The sequence below is a fragment of the Prenolepis imparis genome, unplaced genomic scaffold (genome assembly GCF_030444845.1).
Source record: "Prenolepis imparis isolate NDT839.2.m4 unplaced genomic scaffold, iyPreImpa1.0 SCAF_14, whole genome shotgun sequence".
NCBI lineage: Eukaryota > Metazoa > Arthropoda > Insecta > Hymenoptera > Formicidae > Prenolepis > Prenolepis imparis.
The window spans coordinates 9,755,122-9,781,249 of record NW_028141172.1 but is presented as its reverse complement, the minus strand read 5'-3'; the positions used below and the strand labels follow the sequence as shown (position 1 = coordinate 9,781,249).

The 26,128-nt window shown below is 27.2% G+C and overlaps 3 protein-coding genes and 1 pseudogene across 10 annotated transcripts; 2 read left to right on the top strand and 2 right to left on the bottom strand.

Moving 5' to 3' along the window:
• Positions 1 to 273: 273 nt before the first annotated feature.
• On the bottom strand, positions 274 to 2,479 carry LOC145945008 (juvenile hormone acid O-methyltransferase-like; annotated as a pseudogene).
• A 1,682-nt stretch (positions 2,480 to 4,161) lies between these two features.
• LOC145945001 (juvenile hormone acid O-methyltransferase-like) lies at positions 4,162 to 8,811 on the top strand. Of its 4 annotated transcripts, none has more exons than XM_083053760.1 (7): positions 4,162 to 4,247; positions 5,921 to 6,131; positions 6,246 to 6,417; positions 6,587 to 6,722; positions 7,102 to 7,246; positions 7,373 to 7,456; positions 8,530 to 8,811. In XM_083053760.1, the coding sequence occupies exons 1-7, from the start codon at positions 4,179 to 4,181 to the stop codon at positions 8,559 to 8,561; spliced, it is 849 nt and encodes a 282-aa protein (XP_082909886.1). In that variant the 5' UTR covers positions 4,162 to 4,178; the 3' UTR covers positions 8,562 to 8,811. The 4 variants fall into 4 exon arrangements, with proteins under 4 accessions (XP_082909886.1, XP_082909885.1, XP_082909889.1 ...); XM_083053763.1 differs by lacking the exon at positions 8,530 to 8,811 and adding an exon at positions 4,946 to 5,038 and having other exon boundaries at positions 4,228 to 4,247; positions 7,373 to 7,654; XM_083053762.1 differs by lacking the exon at positions 8,530 to 8,811 and adding an exon at positions 4,835 to 5,038 and having other exon boundaries at positions 4,229 to 4,247; positions 7,373 to 7,654.
• Positions 8,812 to 12,612: 3,801 nt separating this feature from the next.
• On the bottom strand, positions 12,613 to 17,133 carry LOC145944998 (juvenile hormone acid O-methyltransferase-like). Of its 3 annotated transcripts, none has more exons than XM_083053756.1 (6): positions 15,924 to 17,133; positions 14,417 to 14,624; positions 14,110 to 14,275; positions 13,804 to 13,939; positions 13,300 to 13,444; positions 12,613 to 13,163 (listed from the first exon to the last, which is right to left on the bottom strand). In XM_083053756.1, the coding sequence occupies exons 1-6, from the start codon at positions 15,990 to 15,992 to the stop codon at positions 12,943 to 12,945; spliced, it is 945 nt and encodes a 314-aa protein (XP_082909882.1). In that variant the 5' UTR covers positions 15,993 to 17,133; the 3' UTR covers positions 12,613 to 12,942. The 3 variants fall into 3 exon arrangements, with proteins under 3 accessions (XP_082909882.1, XP_082909881.1, XP_082909883.1); XM_083053755.1 differs by having other exon boundaries at positions 12,617 to 13,163; positions 14,110 to 14,281; XM_083053757.1 differs by having other exon boundaries at positions 12,617 to 13,163; positions 14,110 to 14,281; positions 16,191 to 17,133.
• Positions 17,134 to 17,800: 667 nt separating this feature from the next.
• On the top strand, positions 17,801 to 23,045 carry LOC145945002 (juvenile hormone acid O-methyltransferase-like). Of its 3 annotated transcripts, XM_083053766.1 has the most exons (7): positions 17,801 to 17,864; positions 18,233 to 19,238; positions 20,129 to 20,339; positions 20,455 to 20,626; positions 20,794 to 20,929; positions 22,268 to 22,412; positions 22,539 to 23,045. In XM_083053766.1, the coding sequence occupies exons 3-7, from the start codon at positions 20,153 to 20,155 to the stop codon at positions 22,757 to 22,759; spliced, it is 861 nt and encodes a 286-aa protein (XP_082909892.1). In that variant the 5' UTR covers positions 17,801 to 17,864; positions 18,233 to 19,238; positions 20,129 to 20,152; the 3' UTR covers positions 22,760 to 23,045. The 3 variants fall into 3 exon arrangements, with proteins under 3 accessions (XP_082909892.1, XP_082909890.1, XP_082909891.1); XM_083053764.1 differs by lacking the exon at positions 18,233 to 19,238 and having other exon boundaries at positions 17,807 to 17,864; positions 22,539 to 23,041; XM_083053765.1 differs by having other exon boundaries at positions 17,820 to 19,238.
• The last annotated feature ends 3,083 nt before the right edge of the window (positions 23,046 to 26,128 follow it).

Here is a 26,128-nt window from a genome sequence, read left to right as displayed (position 1 = left end):
ATCTGTCAATCTATAAAAAATATTTTTTCTTTTATTTAGATACGTTCCATCAATTAAAAAAAAAACTGTATTAAGTATTTTTTACTATATTATATATCCTATATAATATAATTTGTACCTTATGTAATATAAATAAAATATAAAATATTTAGTTCACACACACAATATACTTACCTCAATACATACTTCAATATACTTGTAAAATAAATTTGTTAATATTATTATTTTAGATTAGTCTATAAAGAAATACAAGTAAATATTATTAATACAATCGTTTTGTAAAAAGGGGGTTTCAAGAAAAAAATAGGAAAGAAAAAAATTATACCCATTTTTGCCGTAGATCATGGAGAAATATCTGTACAACTATGGCCGGTATTCATAGTCGGTTCTTATATTTAATAATGTCTTAAGTACAATCTTAAGATGTGATTAACCAATCACAGAGCCGTATTTGCATCTTAAGACATTACTTAAGACGGTCTTGAAATAAGAACGGACTATGAATACCGGCCTATGAAACATTTCTTTGTGCATAAACTATTAGTACAGAATATAAAGTAGGAATATCCGTCTCTTCTTTTCCATTATGCAGCTTAGAATTACCTTGACTATCTCTGTATTTTTTAACTTTTATTTCCGTATATCTACGTGCAAACTCATTCATGAACTCCTCTCTTAGATTATACGACATATTGTCCAAAAATGTAAAAGTATATTGTGAAGTAAGTATGGCTATTGAATTTAAAAAAATATAATTAATTTACAATTACAAATCAAATAAATAAGAAGAAATAATATTAAAAAAATTATATTAATCACATATTCTGGAATTTAATTTTTGCATGCATGTCAAGGAAAATACTTACGTAGAAACTTTTCTGTATTCTTATAAGTGTTATCTCCCGATGACTGCAATGATGAACTTGAAATCCGATATCTTCAAGTATTTCTATTAGCTCTTCGCGAGGTCGGGCCGAATAATGAAATGCTCCAACATACTTTTTTTTGTCCTGTATAAAGATAATTGACAGTCTACAGTTAAAACATTGCAATAGAAGCAATACACACACACATGTAATATTTAAATATTTATATATAAAGAAAGGGATTTTATAGATAATGCCATCTGTTATATATTTGATATTGATATCTTCGCAGATCGATCAGTAAGTAAAACAAAAAAGTGTATCCAAAATTAAATGTTAAATAATACAAGAATGTAAAGCAACTAAATCTATTTTATATGTCAGTCATTTATAAGTGTATGTACACTCGGGGGATTTTAAAATATTGCTAAAGATATTTTTACAATCAGAATTTATGCTACTATATAATTTTACATCATATTTCAATGTAATAATATTCCCCCCCATATATGATGCATATCGCATATCTTGCGCCAAAATTTCTAAGGCCTCAAAGATAATTGTGTTACGTGCTATACTTAATATCAGCATAGTTTTACCAGGTCGAAGCATACGATAAATATTCTCAAACGTTTGGCTGTTAAACAATGAAGATGAATGTTAATTATTGTAATTTTGAAAATATATATCTATTAGAATTAATTTTTGAAATATAGTTATGTAAAAATATATTAGTAAAATTATATGCAAAAGTTCTTTCCTACAAAACAAAATGTTAATTTACGTTTATTTAATAATCTTACTTACCGAATGTTATAGCACCATTGCAAAGCATAAAATGAGAATATGTGATCGAATTTCGAAATATATTTCTTGGGCAATTTTTTCGTTTGAATATCCAACACTTCGAATTTGAGTCGTTTCTTGTCACCACACGTATTGTTCGCGTATTCGATTATATTTTCCATAATATCTGTACCTTTATAATATATAATTGTTATATTAATTAATATTAATTATTATCACAATGTATGTGTGTGTATTTGTGCGCGCGTACGCGAGATGTTATAATAATCTGATTTATTATTTTATAATTTTTTTACCAATCATTGTTGCTTTTGGATCAAGCGCCGGAAGAAGAATATTCTTAATTTGTTATATCCCCGGCTCCACAACCAACATCCATACATTTTCCGGATATATTTTTTAGCTCTTTGGCAAACTCGTTCATTAAAAGTGTTGTAATATTTTTGTTATTATCAAATGAATCGTATTGCGCTGGTTGTATCATGATGTTATGATAATGTGTAAATAACTAGAATTTAAAAAATGTATAAAATATGAAAAGATATATAAAAAGATTGAAGGAAATGAACTAATAAGAGCCGATATCGGCATTTTAATACGCAAATATTTTGTTTGTAATTATTCTTTATTTATTCAGAACGTTTCTGTCTTTTCTTTGGATCATCTTCAGCTTATCGTTTAATAATACAAGTGTTCGGTATAATGTATAAAAACAACACTCACTTTTAACTTTTAATACAATAAGCTGAGGATGGTACAAAAAAGTACTAAAATATTCTAAATAAATTAAGAATAATTACACACAAATTGCGTAATAAACCATAAGAGTTTTTCGTAATTAATTGAAATCAATAAATTTACGTTTTAATTCCGACACACTAGCTTTTATTAGCTCATTTTCTTCAATTCTTTAATATTAATATATATAGTTTTTTTCTTTATCATAATTAAAATATAACAAAAAATTCAATATGATATGGGGAATAAAAAGAATATTTTACAATACTTTATCGGTATATTTAGTTACAAATAAAATTTTTTTCTAAATAATAGTATTCTCTCATTTAAAAGCAAAGATTGATTAAGATTGTTTGTTGTCATACGAGGAAGAGGATTTATTTGAGAAAGGAGGGAAAGGTAGATTCATAACTTGAATTAATTAACAGTCGAAATGTCAGTGGTATTTTTAGACGTTTGGTTAGTGATTATTCAATCAATAAAGTATATTAAAAATAAGTCATTTTTGGGTCCTTCGAGGAACCTAAACTATTTATTGGAAACTGTTTTTAGAATTTTATAGAAACTGAAGCTAAGAATTATTTGTTTATCATGTCCGGGAAATGTTATGAAAATCAAGTTTTATTATCGATTATATTATTGGAACAATCATATATGAGTGTTTTTTAAGTTTTACACTTAATGTATCTTCAAAATAAAATCAATTGTATATTTATTTATTAAAAAATAAGTACTAGATGTAGAGAATTTAATGTTTAGATATACATAATTTACATTACACATACAGTGTGTGTTGAAAGTCTGAAAATGGTTGAATATTTCATAAACTATGCATTTTAGAAAAAAATCTTTCAAACAAAAGTGGTAGGGCTTAAAAATATCTATTTACTAGTTTTGACTGTCTCATTTAAAAGCTAGTTGACTTTCAAATAATGTTGAAAAACGAAAAATGCAAAATTATAATTTACAAGAAACTAAAATTATGTGAAACTCGAGATAATAAGTTCAAATAAATGGTCAAAAGAAGTAGAAAAAAATTAGAAAAGAATCTTTACGAGTTACCTGAGTAAATTTGTCTCCGCCGCGATTCGGATGAAAATAATAAAGAACTTGTGTGAGAACGTGAAAGACATGTCTTAACCCATTTTTATATGATACTCGAGATAATCAATTCATTTTGCGCCGAGTTTAATATTATGATTATGCAAAAGAACTAGTAATAATTATTACGTTATTTGATTAAATTTGCCTACAAAGTAATTGCGACTGGGTTAAACATGCACATTTTTGTAACAGAGATTACGAAAACGTGAAACATATACTTCTAAACTTATTTGTATACGTATCAAGCAAAGCGGTATTAGTGCGAAGCCAAGTATATAAAAAAATGCTAATAAGATTTATATCAGTGCTCGAAATTAGTTGACCTTTTCGGGCCGATATCTGAAGCGACGCCTTCGATCCCCCACCACAAAAATTGTATGACGATTTCGCGGAAATTGCAATCTCAGCATATTTTTTTTGTAGGGACAATCCTGTCAGGAATGTTGCTTGATATGTATACAAATAAGTTTAGAAGTATGTTTCACGTTTTCGTAATCTCTCTTACAAAAAAGTGCATGTTTAACCCAGTCGCAATTAATTTGTAGGCAAATTTATTCAAATAACTCGTAATAATTATTACTAGTTTTTTTGCATAATTATAATATTAAACTCGGCGCAAAATGAATTGATTATCTCGAGGATCATATAAAAATGGAGTAAGACATGTCTTTCACGTTCTCACAAGTTCTTTATTATTTTCATCCGAATCGCGGCGGAGAAAAGTTTACTCAGGTAACTCGTAACGATTCCTTCCTACTAATTCTTGTGACCATTTATTTAAACTTATCTCGTGTTCCACATAAATCTAGATTCATGTAAATTATAATTCTGCATTATTCGTTTTTCAACATTATTTGAAAGTCAACCAGTAGCTTTTGGATAAGACTGACAAGACTATATATAGTAAATAGATATTTTTGAGCCCTACAACTTTTGTTTGAAAGATTTTTTCTAAAATGCCTAGTTTATGAAGTATTCAACCATTTTCAAACTTTTAGCACACACTGTATATGTGTAATGTAAATTATGTATATCAAAACATTAAATTCTCAACATCTACTACTTATTTTTCAATAAATAAATATACAATTGATTTTATTTTGAAGATACATCAAGGGTTAAACTTTAAATACACTTCATATATGACTGTTCCAATAATATAATCGATAATAAATCTTGATTTTAATAACTTTTCCCAGACCTGTTAAACAAATAATTGTTAGTTTCTGCTTCTAAAAAATTCTAGAAACAGTTTCCAATAAATAGTTTAGGTTAGTCGAAGGAACCAAAAATGACTTATTTTTAATATCCTTTTGTAGTATCCGGTAAGTGGGACGGGGGTCACAGGGAGGAGATATAAAGCATTAAAATTTAAACTGTATGTCCTTCGTTCCTCTTTGATATTCACTCAGTGAGTCTTTAATTAACAGATTCACATTTATCTGGCTTCACAACTATAGCAATTACAAAAGAAATAAAGTAAAACGGAAAACTCGGAATGCCCACTGGGGTATATATTCAGGGTAGGTAAACTGTCCTTCGTTCACATACGTCTGATGAGCTAGGCAGTCCTTCGTTAACTGCTGGTTCTGCGCTCCCTGCTCCGAAAGTTCGGCAAGCCGCTATAATATAGATTCCTTACGCTAGATGGAAGATCGATATAGGTTTCGATTTGCATAATTCGCGCTTACACTTTTTTGATTGAATAATCACTAACCAAACGTCTAAAAATAACACTGACATTTTGACTGCTATTTACTTCAAGTTATGTATCTACCTTTCCCTCCTTTCTCAAATACATCCTCTTCCTCGTATGACAACAAAAATCCTGATCAATCTTTGCTTTTAAGTGAGAGAATACTATTATTTAGAACAAAATTTTATTTCTAACTGTATACCGATAAAGTATTGTAAAATATTCTTTTTACTCTACATATCATATTGAATTTTTTGTTATATTCTAGTTATGATAGAGAAAATAAACTCTATATATTAATATTAAAGAATTGAAGGAAATGAGCTAATAAGAGCTAGTGCGTCGGAATTAAAACGTATTATAAATTTATTCATTTAAATTAATTACGAAAAATTCTCATGGTTTATTACGCAATTTGTGTGTTATTATTCTTAATTTATTTAGAATATTTTAGTACTTTTTTGTACCATCCTCAGCTTATTGTATTAAAAGTGAGTGTTGTTTTTATACATTATACCGAACACTTGTATTATTAAACGATAAGCTGAAGATGATATAAAGAAAAGACAGAAACGTTCTGAATAAATAAAGAATAATTACAAACAAAATATTTGCGTATTAAAATGCCGACGCATCGGCTCTTATTATTTCATTTCCTTCAATCTTATTATATATCTTTTCATATTTTATATATTTTTTTATATTCTAGTTATTTAAACATTATCATAAAACCATGGTACAACCAGCGCAGTACGTTTTATTTGATAATATGCTCAAATACAATGCATCACTTATAATCAACGAGTTCGCCAAAGAGCTAAAAAATATATCTGGAAAATGTATGGATGTTGGTAGTGGACCCGGAGATATAACAAAGGATATTCTTCTTCCGGCACTTGATCCAAAAGCAACAATGATTGGTAAGAGAAAATAATAAATTCGAAAGATTATAACACTCGCACGCGCACACAAACATACACACAATAATGTAATAACAATTAATATTAATTATTGTTAAAATATATATTATAAAGGTACAGATATTATGAAGAATGTGATCGAATACGCAAACAAAACATACGGTGACAAGAAACGACTCAAATTCGAAGTGTTGGATATTCAAACGAAGAAATTGCCCGAGGAGTATATTTCGAAATTCGATCATATATTTTCTTTTCATGCTTTGCATTGGTACCATGACATTCGGTAAGAAAAATTATTGAATAAAAATAAATTAATATTTTTTTTTTGTAGAAAAGAACTATTGCATATAATTTTACTAATATATTTTGACATATATGTTTCGAAAAATAATTCTAATAAATGTATATTTTCAAAATTACAATAATTAACATACATTTTTGTTGTTTAATAGCCAAACATTTGAGAATATTTATCGTATGCTTCGACGCTATAAAACTATGCTGATATTAAATATAACTCGCTGCAAAGCCTTCTTTGAAATCTTGGAATGTTTGGCACAAGATGTGCAATATGCATCGTATATGGAGGTGAATATTATTATATTGAACTATGATGTGAAATTGTATTGTAGCATAACTTCTGCGTAATTGTGAAATTTCAATCTTTAGAAATATTTTAAAATAATTCGAGTTCACACTTATAGATGAGTTACATATAAAATAGATATAGTTCTTTACATAAAAACTTGTATTATTCGACATTATTAATTACAGTATCAAGTTTGGATACACTTTTTTGTTTTACACACTGATCGGTCTGCGAAGATATCGATATAAAATATATAGCACAAACGGCATTATCTATGAAATCACTTTTTTTATATATATAAATATGATGTGTGTGTGTGTGTGTGTATTACTTTTATTGCAATTTTTTAACTATGGATTGTCAATTATCTTTATACAGGACAAAAAAAAATATGTTGGGGCACTTCATTATTCGGCCCGACCTCGTGAAGAGGTAATAGAAATACTTGAAGATATCGGATTTCAAATTCATCATTGCAGTCTTCGGGAGATGAAAAATTGTGTGAATACAGAAAAGTTTATATGTAAGTATTTTCCTTGTCATGCGTGCAGAAATAAAATTCTAGGCTATGTGATTAATATAATTTTTTTATATTACTTTTTCTTATTTTGTAATTAATAAATTAATCATATTTTGTTTACTTCGGTAGCCATGGTTACTTCACAATATACTTTTACATTCTTGGACAAGATGCCGCATAATCTAAGGGAGGAATTCAAGAATGAGTTAGCACGTAGGTTTACAGAAATAAAAGTTAAAGAATATAGAGAAAGTAAAGATAAGTCTTAGCTACGTGATGGAAGTGAAGAAACGGATATTCCTGCTCTATATTCTGTACTGATAATTTATGCACAAAAGAATTTTTCATAGTTGTGTAGATATCTCTCCATGATCTACGGTAAAAATAATTATAATTTTTTTCTTTCCTATTTTTTTCTTTCTACCTATTGCTTACAAAACGATTCGATAATATTTACTTGTATTTCTTTATAGAATAATTTAAAAAAATATATATTATCAAATTTATATTACAAAGTACGTTGATTACATATTTTATATTTATTTTATATATGGTACAAAATATATTATATAAGATGTATATAATATATTTTGTATCATATATAAAATAAATATAAAATATATAATCAACGTACTTTGTAATATAAATTTGATAATAGATATTTTTTTAAATTATTCTATAAAGGAATACAAGTAAATATTATCCAATCGTTTTGTAAGCAATAGGTAGAAAGAAAAAAATAGGAAAGAAAAAATTATAATTATTTTTACCGTAGATCATGGAGAGATATCTATACAACTATGAAACATTCTTTTGTGCATAAATTATCAGTACAGAATATAGAGCAGGAATATCAGTTTCTTCACTTCCATCACTAGTAGCTTAGATTTATCTTGACTTTAATATATGGTATTAATCATTTAATACACAATTTTCTTTTTAAAATTAATATGTACATATCGAAAAAAAGAAATATTTTCTATATACATATATAGATCGACAGATTTCATAACCATTGTATATATACTTTGTAAAATAAATATTATTTTTACTCTCCACATAACGTAGTTCAATTTTAAATAACACCATGTATGTTTTCATTGCATACAAACAATGTATTTGTAAATATATTCATAAGATGGACTAATTTCGTTTTCTTTAATAATTATCTGTGATACATGTTTGTACCTTATTTTAATATCGCTTTATATCGTGAGAAAGTGCATTCTACCTTAGACGAAACAATGGGTGCATACTTTAGAGGAATCAATTTTTCCGATTTTTAGTGGCACAACTGGCTTGGTTAAAAAAAAATTGAAGAGCATCGAATACCAAATCCATCCATATATATTAATATTGTTTCCATGATTCAATTTTTGGGAAAATGAGATGACAACGTCGTGATATAGGAGCCACGCTGTTGCATTATTTTTCTTCCGTTGCGCTGATCTGTTAATATACAACATAATATGCGATGGAAGAACATAAAGAAATAGATGTCCGAAGTGCCGTGTGCACAAAACAGAATCAAACAGTGCGTTGAAATAAATTATTAAGCAATGTTCACGAATATATTTTCTGCCTCTTCTTAAGCCTAAAATAAAATCGTTCACATTGTGCTTATTTTTTATAATAATCTGATTTGGCTTTATCAATAGAACTACAAATAACTTTCTCCGGAAGATATACATTATCATCATCTGTGTTAATAGATCAACTCTTTCCGCTTCTGGAATTTCATATGTAAAAATCAAAAGTTTTTTCGTCTTCTAATTGAACTTCTTCGTTTATATATTTCCTCAGCAGTATATTATCAATTTTTTCTTTTACTTCTACTTCTTCCAAAGTTATCGGACTTTCTGGAAGGTTTAAAGCAGTGAAAATTATGTATACATAGAGTAACATTATTACGTTCTACGAATTAAGCTGCGTCATTCTGAAAAATATTAGAATTAAATATTTGTCTCAATCTTTGATTATATAAAAAATAATACGAATTTATAATTAATGTGGAGTGGTTATTTATGTTAGCTCTGACGTCGCTTCTTTCTTTTCTCTATTCCTTGATAATATACAGAATCAAAAATATATCAATTTATCAAAATTGTAATTGTAACATACGTGCTTGGAGCGAAGTAAACTGCACTGCGATCTGATCTGTGATTGTTGATACTACTGAACATAATTAAGGAACTAGTGTATAAATCAATTTTTTTCAATAACATGTATAGAGCGATCTTATTTAATATTCGACTAAACGATTTATCGGTTAATATGATTGCGGTTAATCAATTAATCGCTGAAACTGTTTAATTATTAATCGAATAAATTTTCTCTTCGATTAGGCCCTGCGCACATTAGAGAAATAAATATTAAATATTTGGAATAGGAATTATTTTAAAATAATAAAATGAAATCGAAAATAATTTGATATACAAATACAAATACGAGTATAAAGGGCTCTTACTAGTTTATTAGCCATTATTAGTATTTTATACCTGAATTTGTACTTTTATCAGAGTTTTTTGATTTTATTATTATAAAATAATACCTATTTTTAATATTTAATATTTATTTCTCTATTGTACACAGAGCCTTACTTGTTATTTTTATTAGGATTTTATAATAATATAATAATTGTGTAGTATATATATATATATATATATATATATATATATCTTGAATAAAATTAATTAAAAATACATGATCTTAGCATAACGCAGAAAAAAAATGTAAAATATCAACATATTAATTAAAATTCTAATATTTATTTTAAGAATATATTTTATTTAAAAATTATGTTTTATTTAAGAATTATTTAAAAAAAGCAGTCCTATCAAATAAAGTTTGAATTATAAAAACATAAAAAAAAAAAGAATTTAAAAAAACAACATTATTTAATATGAAACATTTTTAAACACAAAAAATCTTCCTTGTTACTCTACAAATTAATTTTATAAATTAGTTTTCAAGCAATCTTATTAGAAAACTTATATCATTTTATTGCTCCGAACCGGGCACGCCCGAGTTTTTGTCACTTTAATTCTTTCAATGCAGGTCTAAACCATTTTAATTATGCAGATAATCATTCTTAAAAATATAAAAGTAATATTCTTTTGACAAATTTTATATCAGATAATAAGTTAATACATTTATACTTGGCTGAGCTTTGTTTTATATTTATTTTTGAGCTGCATTTTTAAATAATATATTTTTAAATTTTATTTTCAATCTTAGAAAAATTTTTACAAAACCATATTAGCTATACAATGTCGAATTTTTTTATATACTTGGCGTATTTTTTTTTCTGTGAAGATTTTGTTGTAATTTATTATACTTATATACAACCAAAATTAGATCGCTCTATACACGTTATTGAAGAAACTTTACTTATACACTAGTTTCTTAATTATGTTCAGTAGTATCAACAATCAAAAATCGGATCGCGGTGCAGTTTTACTCGCTCCAAGCATGTATGCTAGCGGCCGAACGTGAGAAGCAGTACCGTCCACAGACGTATGTATATATAAACAATACATATAAATATATAAATTATTTGTTAGATTTGTATCAATGAGAGAGTGACAAAATATCAACTTAAATTATTAAATTTTAAATTTTGTCATCTGTCTGTTAATATCATTTTATATCGTGAAAAAGTGCATTCTACCTTAAACAAGACAATGGATGCGTACTTTAGAAGTATCAAAATTGTTGTAATTTCATAGTGACACATCAACTGGCTGTTTATTTTCAGAAATGTTAATTAAAATTTGCAAGCCATTATTTTTGTTAATATTGTAGCTATTTTAATTTCTTATTTTATCCAGAATGTGCCCCCATGGAAAAATATATATTCAAAAATATATTCTAAAATATATTTTATACATATATAAATATATATTAATACATATATAAAATGTATAAGAAATTAAATCATTTTTTGCCGCTTATAATATATTTATAATATATGCAAAAGTATATATGAAATATAAGTCTGCATATACAAAATTATATAATTTTTTGTTATTAAAAAATATAAATAGTATATATTTATGTATATATGTAAAAAGATATTTATACATATGCAAAAATATATTTATATATATATGTAAAAATATATTTATAATATATATGAAATATAAGTTTGCATATACAAAATTTAATCATTGTTTGCCGTTTAGGGTTATATAACAAATATAAGTAAAGAATATATACATATATTTGTAATATATGCAAAAATATATACATAATATAAATATAATATATATATTTGTATATATATTATATATATATATATATAATATATATATATAATGTAAATATAATTCTATTTATAAAGTTAATATATACCATACATATATGCAAGAATCCTATATTAATATATGTATAACTATATAAAGATTATATGTGATATATATATATATATATATATATATATGATAAAAATATATACACATATATTACACACACATATATATATTTCTTTATACAGTTTAAGTGATATCACACATATATGGAAAAATCCAATTATAATAATATATACAAATTATTATTCAAAATATATAGCATATATATATATATATATATATGCATATAATATTTATTTGTTATAGATTATATTCAAATTCAATATAATAAAACTATATTTTTACTTACATATATTTTTTAAATATATATATAAATTATATTATGCAAGTATTTATATTATACATATATTTCAAAATATATATAATATATTACATATATTTCTACATATATTTTTACATATATATTTTTCCATGGGGGTGAGGCTGCTCACTTTCTCATACTTCTGACTAAATGTTATATTCAGAGAATTACATGAAGAAATTCCAGATTTTTCTAATTGTTTTCTTGCCGATATAATGGAAGTAAAATTGTTTTTAACTATATGCAAATTTTCTTCAAGATTACGGTTAAAATATTATTTTGCAATTTTAATCGAAATGGCATCAACAGGATTCACTTGGATAATCAATTTTATTTTTAAGTAATAAATATTAAATGAGATATTGACATATGATATAGAAATAGAATATAGAAGTCAAAGTATAAAAATATAATCATTTATTTGTTCTAATAATTATGTTTAATTATCATTCAATTACTATTTATTATGAATTTATTATCAGTTCTAAGATCAAGTACAAACATATATCATAGATAATTATTAAATATAAAAACACAATAGAAAATGACAAAACAATATACATTGTTTATATGCAATAAAAACATACATGGTGTTATTTAGAATTGTAACCATGTTAGAGACTAAAAATAATATTTACAAATTTATAAAGTATATACATTGTTTATGGAATCAGTCAATCTATAAAAAATATTTTTTCTTTTATTTTCGATACGTTCCATCAATTAAAAAAAAAAAACTGTATTAAGTATTTTTTACTATATTATATATCCTATATAATATATTTTGTACCTTATGTAATATAAATAAAATATAAAATATTTAGTTCACACACACAATATACTTACTTCAATACACTTGTAAAATAAATTTGTTAATATTATTATTTTAGATTAGTCTATAAAGGGAGAAATACAAATAAATATTATCAATTTAACAATCGTTTTGTGAAAAGGGGGTTAAAAAAAAAATAGGAAAGAAAAAAATTATACTAATTTTTGCCGTAGATCATGGAGAGATATCTGTACAACTAAGAAACATTTTTTTGTGCATAAACTATTAGTACAGAATATAAAGTAAGAATATCCGTCTCTTCTTTTCCATTATGCAGCTTAGAATTACCTTGACTATCTCTGTATTCTTTAACTTTTATTTCCGTATATCTACGTGCAAACTCATTCATGAACTCCTCTCGTAGATTATACGACATATTGTCCAAAAATGTAAAAGTATATTGTGAAGTAAGTATGGCTATTGAGAATTTAAAAAAATATGATTAATTTACAATTACAAATCAAATAAATAAGAAGAAATAATATTTAAAAAGTTATATTAATCACATATTCTGGAATTTAATATTTGCATGCATGTCAAGGAAAATACTTACGTAGAAACTTTTCTGTATTCTCATAAGTGTTCCTCTCCCGATTACTGCAATGATGAACTTGAAATCCGATATCTTCAAGTATTTCTATTAGCTCTTCGCGAGGTCGGGCCGAATAATGAAATGCTCCAACATACTTTTTTTTGTCCTGTATAAAGAGAATTGACAGTCTACAGTTAAAACATTGCAATAGAAGCAATACACACACACATGTAATATTTAAATATTTATATATAAAGAAAGTGATTTTATAAATAATGCCGTCTGTTATATATTTGATATTGATATCTTCGCAGACCCGTATCAGTAAGTAAAACAAAAAAGTGTATCCAAAATTAAATGTTAAATAATACAAGAATGTAAAGCAACTAAATCTATTTTATATGTCAGTCATTTATAAGTGTATGTACACTCGGCGGATTTTAAAATATTGCTAAAGATATTTTTACAATCAGAAATTATGCTACAATATAATTTTACATCATATTTCAATGTAATAATATTCACCCCCATATACGATGCATATCGCATATCTTGCGTCAAAATTTCTAAAGCCTCAAAGATAGCTGTGCTACGTGCTATACTTAATATCAGCATAGTTTTACCAGGTCGAAGCATACGATAAATATTCTCAAACGTTTGGCTGTTAAACAATAAAGATGAATGTTAATTATTGTAATTTTGAAAATATATATCTATTAGAATTAATTTTTGAAATATAGTTATGTAAAAATATATTAGTAAAATTATATGCAAAAGTTCTTTCCTACAAAAAAAAATGTTAATTTACGTTTATTTAATAATTTTACTTACCGAATGTCATGGCACCATTGCAAAGCATAAAATGAAAATATGTGATCGAATTTCGAAATATATTTCTTTGGCAATTTTTTTGTTTGAATATCCAACACTTCGAATTTGAGTCGTTCCTTGTCACCATACGTATTGTTCGCGTATTCGATTATATTCTCCATAATATCTGTACCTTTATAATATATAATTGTTATATTAATTAATATTAATTATTATTACAATGTATGTGTTTGTGTTTGTGCGCGCGCGCGCGCGAGATTTTATAATAATCTGTTTATTATTTTTTTATAATTTTTTTTTTTTTTACCAATCATTGTTGCTTTTGGATCAAGCGCCGGAAGAAGAATATTCTTTGTTATATCCCCGGGTCCACAACCAACATCCATACATTTTCCGGATATATTTTTTAGCTCTTTGGCAAACTCGTTCATTAGAAGTGTTGTAATATTTTTATTATTATCAAATGAATCGTATTGCGCTGGTTGTACCATGATTTTATGATAATGTGTAAATAACTAGAATATAAAAAAATATATAAAATATGAAAATATATATAATAAGATTGAAGGAAATGAACTAATAAGAGCCGATGCGTCGGCATTTTAATACGCAAATATTTTGTTTGTAATTATTCTTTATTTATTCAGAACGTTTCTGTCTTTTCTTTGGATCATCTTCAGCTTATCGTTTAATAATACAAGTGTTCGGTATAATGAATAAAAACAACACTCACTTTTAACTTTTAATACAATAAGCTGAGGATGGTACAAAAAAGTACTAAAATATTCTAAATAAATTAAGAATAATTACACACAAATTGCGTAATAAACCATAAGAGTTTTTCGTAATTAATTGAAATCAATAAATTTACGTTTTAATTCCGACACACTAGCTTTTATTAGCTCATTTTCTTCAATTCTTTAATATTAATATATTTAGTCTTTTTTCTCTATCATAATTAGAATATAACAAAAAATTCAATATGATATGGGGAATAAAAAGAATATTTTACAATACTTTATCGGTATATTTAGTTAGAAATAAAATTTTTTTCTAAATAATATTATTATCTCACTTAAAAGCAAAGATTGATTAAGATTGTTTGTTGTCATACGAGGAAGAGGATGTATTTGAGAAAGGAGGGAAAGGTAGATTCATAACTTGAATTAATTAACAGTCGAAATGTCAGTGGTATTTTTAGACGTTTGGTTAGTGATTATTCAATCAATAAAGGATATTAAAAATAAGTCATTTTTGGGTCCTTCGAGGAACCTAATCTATTTATTGGAAACTGTTTTTAGAATTTTATAGAAACTGAAGCTATGAATTATTTGTTTACCATGTCCGGGAAATGTTATGAAAATCAAGTTTTATTATCGATTATATTATTGGAACAGTCATATATGAGTGTTTTTTAAGTTTTACACTTAATGTATCTTCAAAATAAAATCAATTGTATATTTATTTATTAAAAAATAAGTACTAGATGTAGAGAATTTAATGTTTAGATATACATAATTTACATTACACATACAGTGTGTGTTGAAAGTCTGAAAATGGTTGAATATTTCATAAACTATGCATTTTAGAAAAAAATCTTTCAAACAAAAGTGGTAGGGCTTAAAAATATCTATTTACTAGTCTTGTCAGTCTCATTTAAAAGCTACTAGTTGACTTTCAAATAATGTTAAAAAACGAAAAATGCAAAATTATAATTTACATGAAACTAAAATTATGTGAAACTCGAGATAATAAGTTCAAATAAATGGTCAAAAGAAGTAGAAAAAAAGTAGAAAAGAATCTTTACGAGTTACCTGAGTAAACTTGTCTCCGCCGCGATTGGGATGAAAATAATAAAGAACTTGTGAGAACGTGAAAGACATCTCTTAACTCATTTTTATATAATACTACTTTTATATAATAATCAATTCATTTTGCGCCGAGTTTAATATTATGATTATGCAAAAAAACTAGTAATAATTATTACGAGTTATTTGTATAAATTTGCCTACAAAGTAATTGCGACTAAAATAAACATGCACTTTTTTGTAACAGAGATTATGGAAACGTGAAACATATACCTTCTGCTCAAAAAGTATCCGGAATTTGTAAATAAAACATTAAATGGTTAATTATTCTTCTATATTTATTTTGTTTCCTTCAAAATAATCTCCATTCTGAGCTACACACATATACTAGCGGTTAACCCATTCTTGAAAACACTTTTCATATGCCGATTTTGGGATGGCTTTCAGCTCGCTCTGCGAATTCTTTTTCACTGCGTCTCAAAACGTTTACCACGAAGCGGCAATTTGAGTTTTGGAAAGAGAAAAAAATCACACGAGGCCAAATCTGGAGAATACGGTGCTTGTTCGATGATATGGACCGAGTGTTTGGTCAAATAATTGCGTACAAGCTGCGATGTGTGCGATGGCGCGTTATCATGATGCAAAATCCACGAGTTGTCTTTCCACAAATCTGGCCGTTTGCGACAAATATTCTCTCTCAAACGCTGCAAGATCAGCAGCTATCTCTTTTTCACTTACACGACAATTTTCGAGCATCAATTTCTTTACGTTTTCTACGTTTTCGTCGGTAGTTGACGTGGATGGCCGTCCAGAACGAGGCAAATCTTAAACTTCGGTACGGCCCTCTTTAAACGATTTGTACCACTCATATGCCTGTGTTTTTGACATACACGATTCCCCGTAGGCTTTTTGTAGCATTTTAAGCGTATTGGAACAAGAAAATTCGTTGGAAACACAAAATTTGATGCAAATTCATTGCTCAACTGAATTCGACATTTTAAAATTCGCAGACAGTATTAATTATCGATCCACTCAAACACTGCAGTAAACAAACTTATCGACAGATTGATTTGAAAATTGACATACAAGCCGTCAAAAGTGCTACCAATCTGAGAAAAAAACATCTTCGAGATATCTCAAGCGCACGCCGTTTAAATTACAAATTCCGGATACTTTTTGAGCAGAAGGTACTTCTAAACTTATTTGTTTACGTATTCTCGAGGATCATATAAAAATGGGTTAAGACATGTCTTAACCCATTTTTATATGATCCTCGAGATAATCAATTCATTTTGCGCAGAGTTTAATATTATGATTATGCAAAAGAACTAGTAATAATTATTACGAGTTATTTGAATAAATTTGCCTACAAAGTAATTGCGACTGGGTTAAATATGCACTTTTTTGTAAGAGAGATTACGGAAACGTGAAACATATACTTATTTGTATACGTATCAAGCAACACTCCTGACAGGAGTGTCCCTACAAAAAAAATATGCTGAGATTGCAATTTCCGCGAATTCGTGATACAATTTTTGTGGTGGGGGGTCGAAGGCGTCGCTTCAGATATCGGCCCGACAAGGGCAACTAATTACGAGCACTGATGTAAATCATATTAGCATTTTATTGTATACTTGGCTTCGCCTTGATACCGCGTTGCTTGATACGTAAACAAATAAGTTTAGAAGTATATGTTTCACGTTTCCATAATCTCTCTTACAAAAAAGTGCATGTTTATTTTAGTCGCAATTACTTTGTAGGCAAATTTATACAAATAACTCGTAATAATTATTACTAGTTTTTTTGCATAATCATAATATTAAACTCGGCGCAAAATGAATTGATTATCTCGAGTATCATATAAATATAGGTTGAGACATGTCTTTCACGTTCTCACAAGTTCTTTATTATTTTCATCCCAATCGCGGCGGAGACAAGTTTACACAGGTAACTCGTAACGATTCCTTTCCACTAATTCTTGTGACCATTTATTTAAACTTATCTCGAGTTCCACATAATTCTAGATTCATGTATATTATAATTCTGCATTATTCGTTTTTCAACATTATTTGAAAGTCAACCAGTAGCTTTTAAATGAGACTGACAAGACTAGTAAATAGATATTTTTAAGCCCTACAACTTTTGTTTGAAAGATTTTTTCTAAAATGCCTAGCTTATGAAGTATTCAACCATTTTCAAACTTTTAGCACACACTGTATATGTGTAATGTAAATTATGTATATCAAAACATTAAATTCTCTACATCTACTACTTATTTTTCAATAAATAAATATACAATTGATTTTATTTTGAAGATACATCAAGGGTAAAAGTTTAAAACACTTCATATATGACTTGTGTGCCTCGAGAAAAGCACAGGGGTCGCGTCGAATTTGGGATGGAAATCCGTGGGCGTCAGGATGGTCCGGTTCGTGGATATTTATTTAATGAAGAAATTGTAGATCTTCGTATAAATATATTCGATTTTTATTCAAACTGTCTACACTTTTATTTAACTCTTATTTCAGGTAGAGTACTCGCGCTCGCGTCGTATCCTTGAATGGTGTAGGATTACGGTCGTTCCGTGACGTTCGTATAGTTTAGAACGTCCGGTGGGTTGCGTATGTTATAATCTTAGCGACGGCGTTATACTTAATTCGGTTCTTAATTTGCGACTGCTCGAGCGCGTCTATTGTTCGGTTTTATAGCCGAATTTTGGAGTCTTTTGATCGGAGGGGGTGCCTGGTAACAGGCCCTCTTGGTCAAAGTCCCGGGTGCAAGCGAAGGAAATTCGAAGTCTCCTTCGCTTCGCTTGCATTTTTGCAATTTTAAGATTTCGCGCGTGACTCGCTGCGTATGCGGTTTTTCGTAGCCAGCGCGTTGACAAGCGGATGTAACATAAGTAGTTATAGCTATTGAGGGCTATAATAGACTGTTCCAGTAATATAATCGATAATAAATCTTGATTTTAATAACTTTTCCCGTAAACCCCTGGTAAACAAATAATTGTTAGTTTCTGCTTCTATAAAAAATTCTAGAAACAGTTTCCAGTAAATAGTTTAGGTTTAGGTTCCTCGAAGGACCCAAAAATGACTTATTTTTAATATCTTTTGTAGTATCCGGTAATAGGGACGGGGGTCACAGGGAGGAGATATAAAGGATTTAAAATTTAAACTGTATGTCCTTCGTTCCTCTTTGATATTCACTCAGTGAGTCTTTAATTAACAGATTCACTTTTAACTGGCTTCACAACTATAGCCATTACAAAAGAAATAAAGTAAAACGAAAAACTCGGAATGCCCACTGGGGTATATATTCAGGGTAGGTAAACTGTCCTTCGTTCACATACGTCTGACGAGCTAGGCAGTCCTTCGCTAACTGCTGGTTCTGCGCTCCCTGCTCCGAAAGTTCGGCAAGCCGCTATAATATAGATAGATTCCTTATGCTAGATGGAAGATCGATATAGGTTTCGATTCGCATAATTCGCGCTTACACTTTTTTGATTGAATAATCACTAACCAAACGTCTAAAAATAACACTGACATTTCGACTGCTATTTAATTCAAGTTATGTATCTACCTTTCCCTCCTTTCTCAAATACATCCTCTTCCTCGTATGACAACAAACAATCCTAATCAATCTTTGCTTTTAAGTGAGAGAATACTATTATTTAGAAAAAAATTTTATTTCTAACTGTACCGATAAAGTATTGTAAAATAATCTTTTTACTCCATATCATATTGAATTTTTTGTTATATTCTAATTATGATAGAGAAAATAAACTCTATATATTAATATTAAAGAATTGAAGGAAATGAGCTAATAAGAGCTAGTGCGTCGGAATTAAAACGTATTATAAATTTATTAATATAAATTAATTACGCAAAATTCTCAAGGTTTATTACGCAATTTGTGTGTAATTATTCTTAATTTATTTAGAATATTTTAGTACTTTATTGTACCATCCTCAGCTTATTGTATTAAAAGTTAAAAGTGAGTGTTGTTTTTATTCATTATACCGAACACTTGTATTATTAAACGATAAGCTGAAGATGATCCAAAGAAAAGACATAAACGTTCTGAATAAATAAAGAATAATTACAAACAAAATATTTGCGTATTAAAATGCCGACGCATCGGCTCTTATTAGTTCATTTCCTTCAATCTTATTATATATCATTTCATATTTTATATATTTTTTTATATTCTAGTTATTTAAACATTATCATAAAACCATGGTACAACCAGCGCAGTACGTTTTATTTAATAATATGCACAAATACAATGCATCACTTATAATCAACGAGTTCGCCAAAGAGCTAAAAAATATATCTGGAAAATGTATGGATGTTGGTTGTGGACCCGGAGATATAACAAAGGATATTCTTCTTCCGGCACTTGATCCAAAAGCAACAATGATTGGTAAGAGAAAGTAATAAATTACGAAAGATTATAACACTCGCATGTTCACATAAATATACACACAATAATGTAATAACAATTAATATTAATTATTGTTAAAATATATATTATAAAGGTACAGATATTATGAAGAATGTGATCGAATATGCAAACAAAACATACGGTGACAAGGAACGACTCAAATTCGAAGTGTTGGATATTCAAACGAAAAAATTGCCCGAGGAGTATATTTCGAAATTCGATCACATATTCTCATTTCATGCTTTGCATTGGTGCCATGACATTCGGTAAGAAAATTATTGAATAAAAATAATTTAATATTTTTTTTTGTAGAAAAGAACTTTTGCATATAATTTTACTAATATATTTTGACATATATGTTTCGAAAAATAATTCTAATAAATATATATTTTCAAAATTACAATAATTAACATACATTTTTGTTGTTTAACAGCCAAACATTTGAGAATATTTATCGTATCCTTCGACCCGATAAAACTATGCTGATATTAAATATAACGCGCTGCAAAGCCTTCTTTGAAACCTTGGAATGTTTGGCACAAGATGTGCAATATGCATCGTATATGGAGGTGAATATTATTATATTGAACTATGATGTGAAATTGTATTGTAGCATAACTTCTGCGTAATTGTGAAATTTCAATCTTTAGAAATATTTTAAAATAATTCGAGTTCACACTTATAGATGAGTGACATATAAAATAGATTCAGTTCTTTACATAAAAACTTGTATTATTCGACATTATTAATTATAGTATCAAGGGAGGAGGGTCAATAAGGGCGTTTTTGTACCCCCTCTGGATTTTCATAAAACAATTTTTTTTGTCTTGTATGATCATTAGGAATGTCAAAAATAATCATTAGGTGAGAAAAAAATTCGATCCATAAAGCCAAAATTAATTATTAGTTTAGGTGTACCACTATGGTATCTAAGCCCTTTTTATGACTAATAAGTAAACTAATGAAATATTTTCGGTCATTATAATGCTTTGCCATAATTTTTATGTCATTTTAAACTATGACATGCATTGCCTTAAGATGAAGGTGAATATAGCTCATGGTAAACATCATGCGTGAAGTTGTCGCATGACTCGAATGCAGCAACTTCACACACGACATAATTCGTTGTCTTTTATCCATATTATTGTTAACCTCTACCAGGATCTTATATTATTACTTTGTTTAATCAATATTTCAATAATTGAAGTTCAATTGTAATCATGTCAAAAAGAATAAGTGATTCAAGTGATCTGAGTTCTAAAAAGTTAAAAGTCTCGATAAAAAATAATAAAATAAAAAGATAAAAAAATTAAAACCTCTACAATGATCACAACCTTGACGCGGTGTAGAGGCTTCAGTCTGTAGACAACTAATAGTGATCATTTATTTGTTATGAACACCCCATGTCAGGAGTAATCAAAAATTTTTTCACTATGAATTGTATTCACCTTCATCTTGAGGCAATGCATATTGTAGTCTAAAATGACATAAATATTATGGCAAAGCAGTATAATGACCGAAAATATTTCATTAGTTTACTTATTAGTCATAAAAAGGGCTTAGATACCATAATGGTACACCTAAACTAATGATTAATTTTGGCTATATGGATCGAATTTTTTTCTCACCTAATGATTATTTTTGACATTCCTAATGATCATACAAGACAAAAAAAATTGTTTTATGAAAATCCAGAGGGGGCACAAAAACGCCCTTATTGACCCTCCTCCTTTGGATACACTTTTTTGTTTTACACTGATCGGTCTGCGAAGATATCGATATCAAATATATAGCACAAACGGCATTATCTATGAAATCACTTTTTTTTATATATAAATATTATGTGTGTGTGTGTATTACTTTTATTGCAATTTTTTAACTATGGATTGTCAATTATCTTTATACAGGACAAAAAAAAATATGTTGGGGCACTTCATTATTCGGCCCGACCTCGTGAAGAGGTAATAGAAATACTTGAAGATATCGGATTTCAAATTCATCATTGCAGTCTTCGGGAGATGAAAAATTGTGTGAATACAGAAAAGTTTATATGTAAGTATTTTTCTTGTCATACGTGCAGAAATAAAATTCTAGGCTATGTGATTTATATCATTTTTTTATATTACTTTTTCTTATTTTGTAATTAATAAATTAATCATATTTTGTTTACTTCGGTAGCCATGGTTACTTCACAATATACTTTTACATTCTTGGACAAGATGCCGCATAATCTAAGGGAGGAATTCAAGAATGAGTTAGCACGTAGGTTTACGGAAATAAAAGTTAAAGAATATAGAGAAAGTCAAGATAATTCTAAGCTACGTGATGGAAGTGAAGAAACGGATATTCCTGCTCTATATTCTGTACTGATAATTTATGCACAAAAGAATATTTCATAATTGTATAGATATTTCTCCATGATCTACGGTAAAAATAATTATAATTTTTTTCTTTCCTATTTTTTTCTTTCTACCTTTTGCTTACAAAACGATTCGATAATATTTACTTGTATTTCTTTATAGAATAATTTAAAAAAATATATATTATCAAATTTATATTACGAAGTACGTTGATTATATATTTTATATTTATTTTATATATGGTACAAAATATATTATATAAGATGTATATAATATATGGTATTAATCATTTAATACACAATTTTCTTTTTAAAATTAATATGTACGTATCGAAAAAAAGAAATATTTTCAATATACATATATAGATCGACAGATTTCATAACCATTGTATATATACTTTGTAAAATAAATATTATTTTTACTCTCCACACAACGTAGTTCAATTTTAAATAACACCATGTATGTTTTTATTGCATACAAACAATGTATTTGTAAATATATTCATAATATGGACTAATTTCTATTGCGTTTTCTTTAATAATTATCTGTGATACATGTTTGTCCCTCATTTTAATATCGCTTTATATCGTGAGAAAGTGCATTCTACCTTAGACGAAACAATGGGTGCATACTTTAGAGGAATCAATTTTTCCGATTTTTAGTGGCACAACAACTGGCTTGGTTCAAAAAAATTGAAGAGCATCGAATGCCAAATCCATCCATATATATTAATATTGTTTCCATGATTCAATTTTTGGGAAAATGAGATGACAACGTCGTGATATAGGAGCCACGCTGTTGCATTATTTTTCTTCAGTTGCGCTGATCTGTTAATATACAACATAATATTCGGTGGAAGTACATAAAGAAATAGATGTCCGAAGTGCCGTGTGCACAAAACAGAATCAAACAGTGCGTCGAAATAAATCATTAAGCAATGTTCACGAATATATTTTCTGCCTCTTCTTACGCCTAAAATAAAATCGTTCACATTGTGCTTATTTTTTATAATCATCTGATTTGGCTTTATCAATAGAACTACAAATAACTTTCTCCGGAAGATATACATAATCATCATCTGTGTTAATAGATCAACTCTTTCCGCTTCTGGAATTTCATATGTAAAAATCAAAAGTTTTTTCGTCTTCTAATTGAACTTCTTCGTTTTGTATTTCCTCTGCAGTATATTATCAATTTGTTCTTTTACTTCTACTTCTTCCAAAGTTATCGGACTTTGTGGAAGGGGTTTAAAGCAGTGAAAATTATGTATACATAGAGTAAAATTATTACGTTCTACGAATTAAGCTGCGTCATTCTGAAAAATATTAGAATGAAATATTTGTCTCAATCTTTGATTATATAAAAAATAATACGAATTTATAATTAATGTGGAGTGGTTATTTATGTTAGCTCTGACGTCGCTTCTTTCTTTTCTCTATTCCTTGATAATATACAGAATCAAAAATATATCAATTTATCAAAATTGTAATTGTAACATACGTGCTTGGAGCGAAGTAAACTGCACTGCGATCTGATCTGTGATTGTTGATACTACTGAACATAATTAAGGAACTAGTGTATAAATAAAATTTTTTCAATTACACGTATAGAGCGATCTTATTTAATATTCGACTAAACGATTTATCGGTTAATATGATTGCGGTTAATCAATTAATCGCTGAAACTGTTTAATTATTAATCGAATAAATTTTCTCTTCGATTAGGCCCTGCGCACATTAGAGAAATAAATATTAAATATTTGGAATAGGAATTATTTTAAAATAATAAAATGAAATCGAAAATAATTTGATATACAAATACAAATAGGAGTATAAAGGGCTCTTACTAGTTTATTAGCCATTATTAGTATTTTATACCTGAATTTGTACTTTTATCAGAGTTTTTTGATTTTATTATTATAAAATAATACCTATTTTTAATATTTAATATTTATTTCTCTATTGTACACAGAGCCTTACTTGTTATTTTTATTAGGATTTTATAATAATATAATAATTGTGTAGTATATATATATATATATATATATATATATATATCTTGAATAAAATTAATTAAAAATACATGATCTTAGCATAACGCAGAAAAAAAATGTAAAATATCAACATATTAATTAAAATTCTAATATTTATTTTAAGAATATATTTTATTTAAAAATTATGTTTTATTTAAGAATTATTTAAAAAAAGCAGTCCTATCAAATAAAGTTTGAATTATAAAAACATAAAAAAAAAAAAGAATTTAAAAAAACAACATTATTTAATATGAAACATTTTTAAACACAAAAAATCTTCCTTGTTACTCTACAAATTAATTTTATAAATTAGTTTTCAAGCAATCTTATTAGAAAACTTATATCATTTTATTGCTCCGAACCGGGCACGCCCGAGTTTTTGTCACTTTAATTCTTTCAATGCAGGTCTAAACCATTTTAATTATGCAGATAATCATTCTTAAAAATATAAAAGTAATATTCTTTTGACAAATTTTATATCAGATAATAAGTTAATACATTTATACTTGGCTGAGCTTTGTTTTATATTTATTTTTGAGCTGCATTTTTAAATAATATATTTTTAAATTTTATTTTCAATCTTAGAAAAATTTTTACAAAACCATATTAGCTATACAATGTCGAATTTTTTTATATACTTGGCGTATTTTTTTTTCTGTGAAGATTTTGTTGTAATTTATTATACTTATATACAACCAAAATTAGATCGCTCTATACACGTTATTGAAGAAACTTTACTTATACACTAGTTTCTTAATTATGTTCAGTAGTATCAACAATCAAAAATCGGATCGCGGTGCAGTTTTACTCGCTCCAAGCATGTATGCTAGCGGCCGAACGTGAGAAGCAGTACCGTCCACAGACGTATGTATATATAAACAATACATATAAATATATAAATTATTTGTTAGATTTGTATCAATGAGAGAGTGACAAAATATCAACTTAAATTATTAAATTTTAAATTTTGTCATCTGTCTGTTAATATCATTTTATATCGTGAAAAAGTGCATTCTACCTTAAACAAGACAATGGATGCGTACTTTAGAAGTATCAAAATTGTTGTAATTTCATAGTGACACATCAACTGGCTGTTTATTTTCAGAAATGTTAATTAAAATTTGCAAGCCATTATTTTTGTTAATATTGTAGCTATTTTAATTTCTTATTTTATCCAGAATGTGCCCCCATGGAAAAATATATATTCAAAAATATATTCTAAAATATATTTTATACATATATAAATATATATTAATACATATATAAAATGTATAAGAAATTAAATCATTTTTTGCCGCTTATAATATATTTATAATATATGCAAAAGTATATATGAAATATAAGTCTGCATATACAAAATTATATAATTTTTTGTT

Bases quoted from the DNA above. Each gene is read 5' to 3' on its own strand.
- LOC145945001 (XM_083053759.1), top strand. From the start codon at position 4,179: ATGTCTTTCACGTTCTCACAAGTTCTTTATTATTTTCATCCGAATCGC. The intron at 6,418-6,586 runs GTAAGAAAAATT...GTTGTTTAATAG, and splicing joins CATTGGTACCATGACATTCG to CCAAACATTTGAGAATATTT. The intron at 6,723-7,101 runs GTGAATATTATT...ATCTTTATACAG, and splicing joins AATATGCATCGTATATGGAG to GACAAAAAAAAATATGTTGG.
- LOC145944998 (XM_083053755.1), bottom strand. From the start codon at position 15,992: ATGTCTTTCACGTTCTCACAAGTTCTTTATTATTTTCATCCCAATCGC. The intron at 13,445-13,803 runs GTGAATATTATT...CTCTTTATACAG, and splicing joins GATATGCATCGTATATGGGG to GACAAAAAAAAGTATGTTGG. The intron at 13,164-13,299 runs GTAAGTATTTTC...AATTCTCAATAG, and splicing joins GAATACAGAAAAGTTTCTAC to CCATACTTACTTCACAATAT.
- LOC145945002 (XM_083053766.1), top strand. From the start codon at position 20,153: ATGGTACAACCAGCGCAGTACGTTTTATTTAATAATATGCACAAATAC. The intron at 20,930-22,267 runs GTGAATATTATT...ATCTTTATACAG, and splicing joins AATATGCATCGTATATGGAG to GACAAAAAAAAATATGTTGG. The intron at 22,413-22,538 runs GTAAGTATTTTT...TTACTTCGGTAG, and splicing joins GAATACAGAAAAGTTTATAT to CCATGGTTACTTCACAATAT.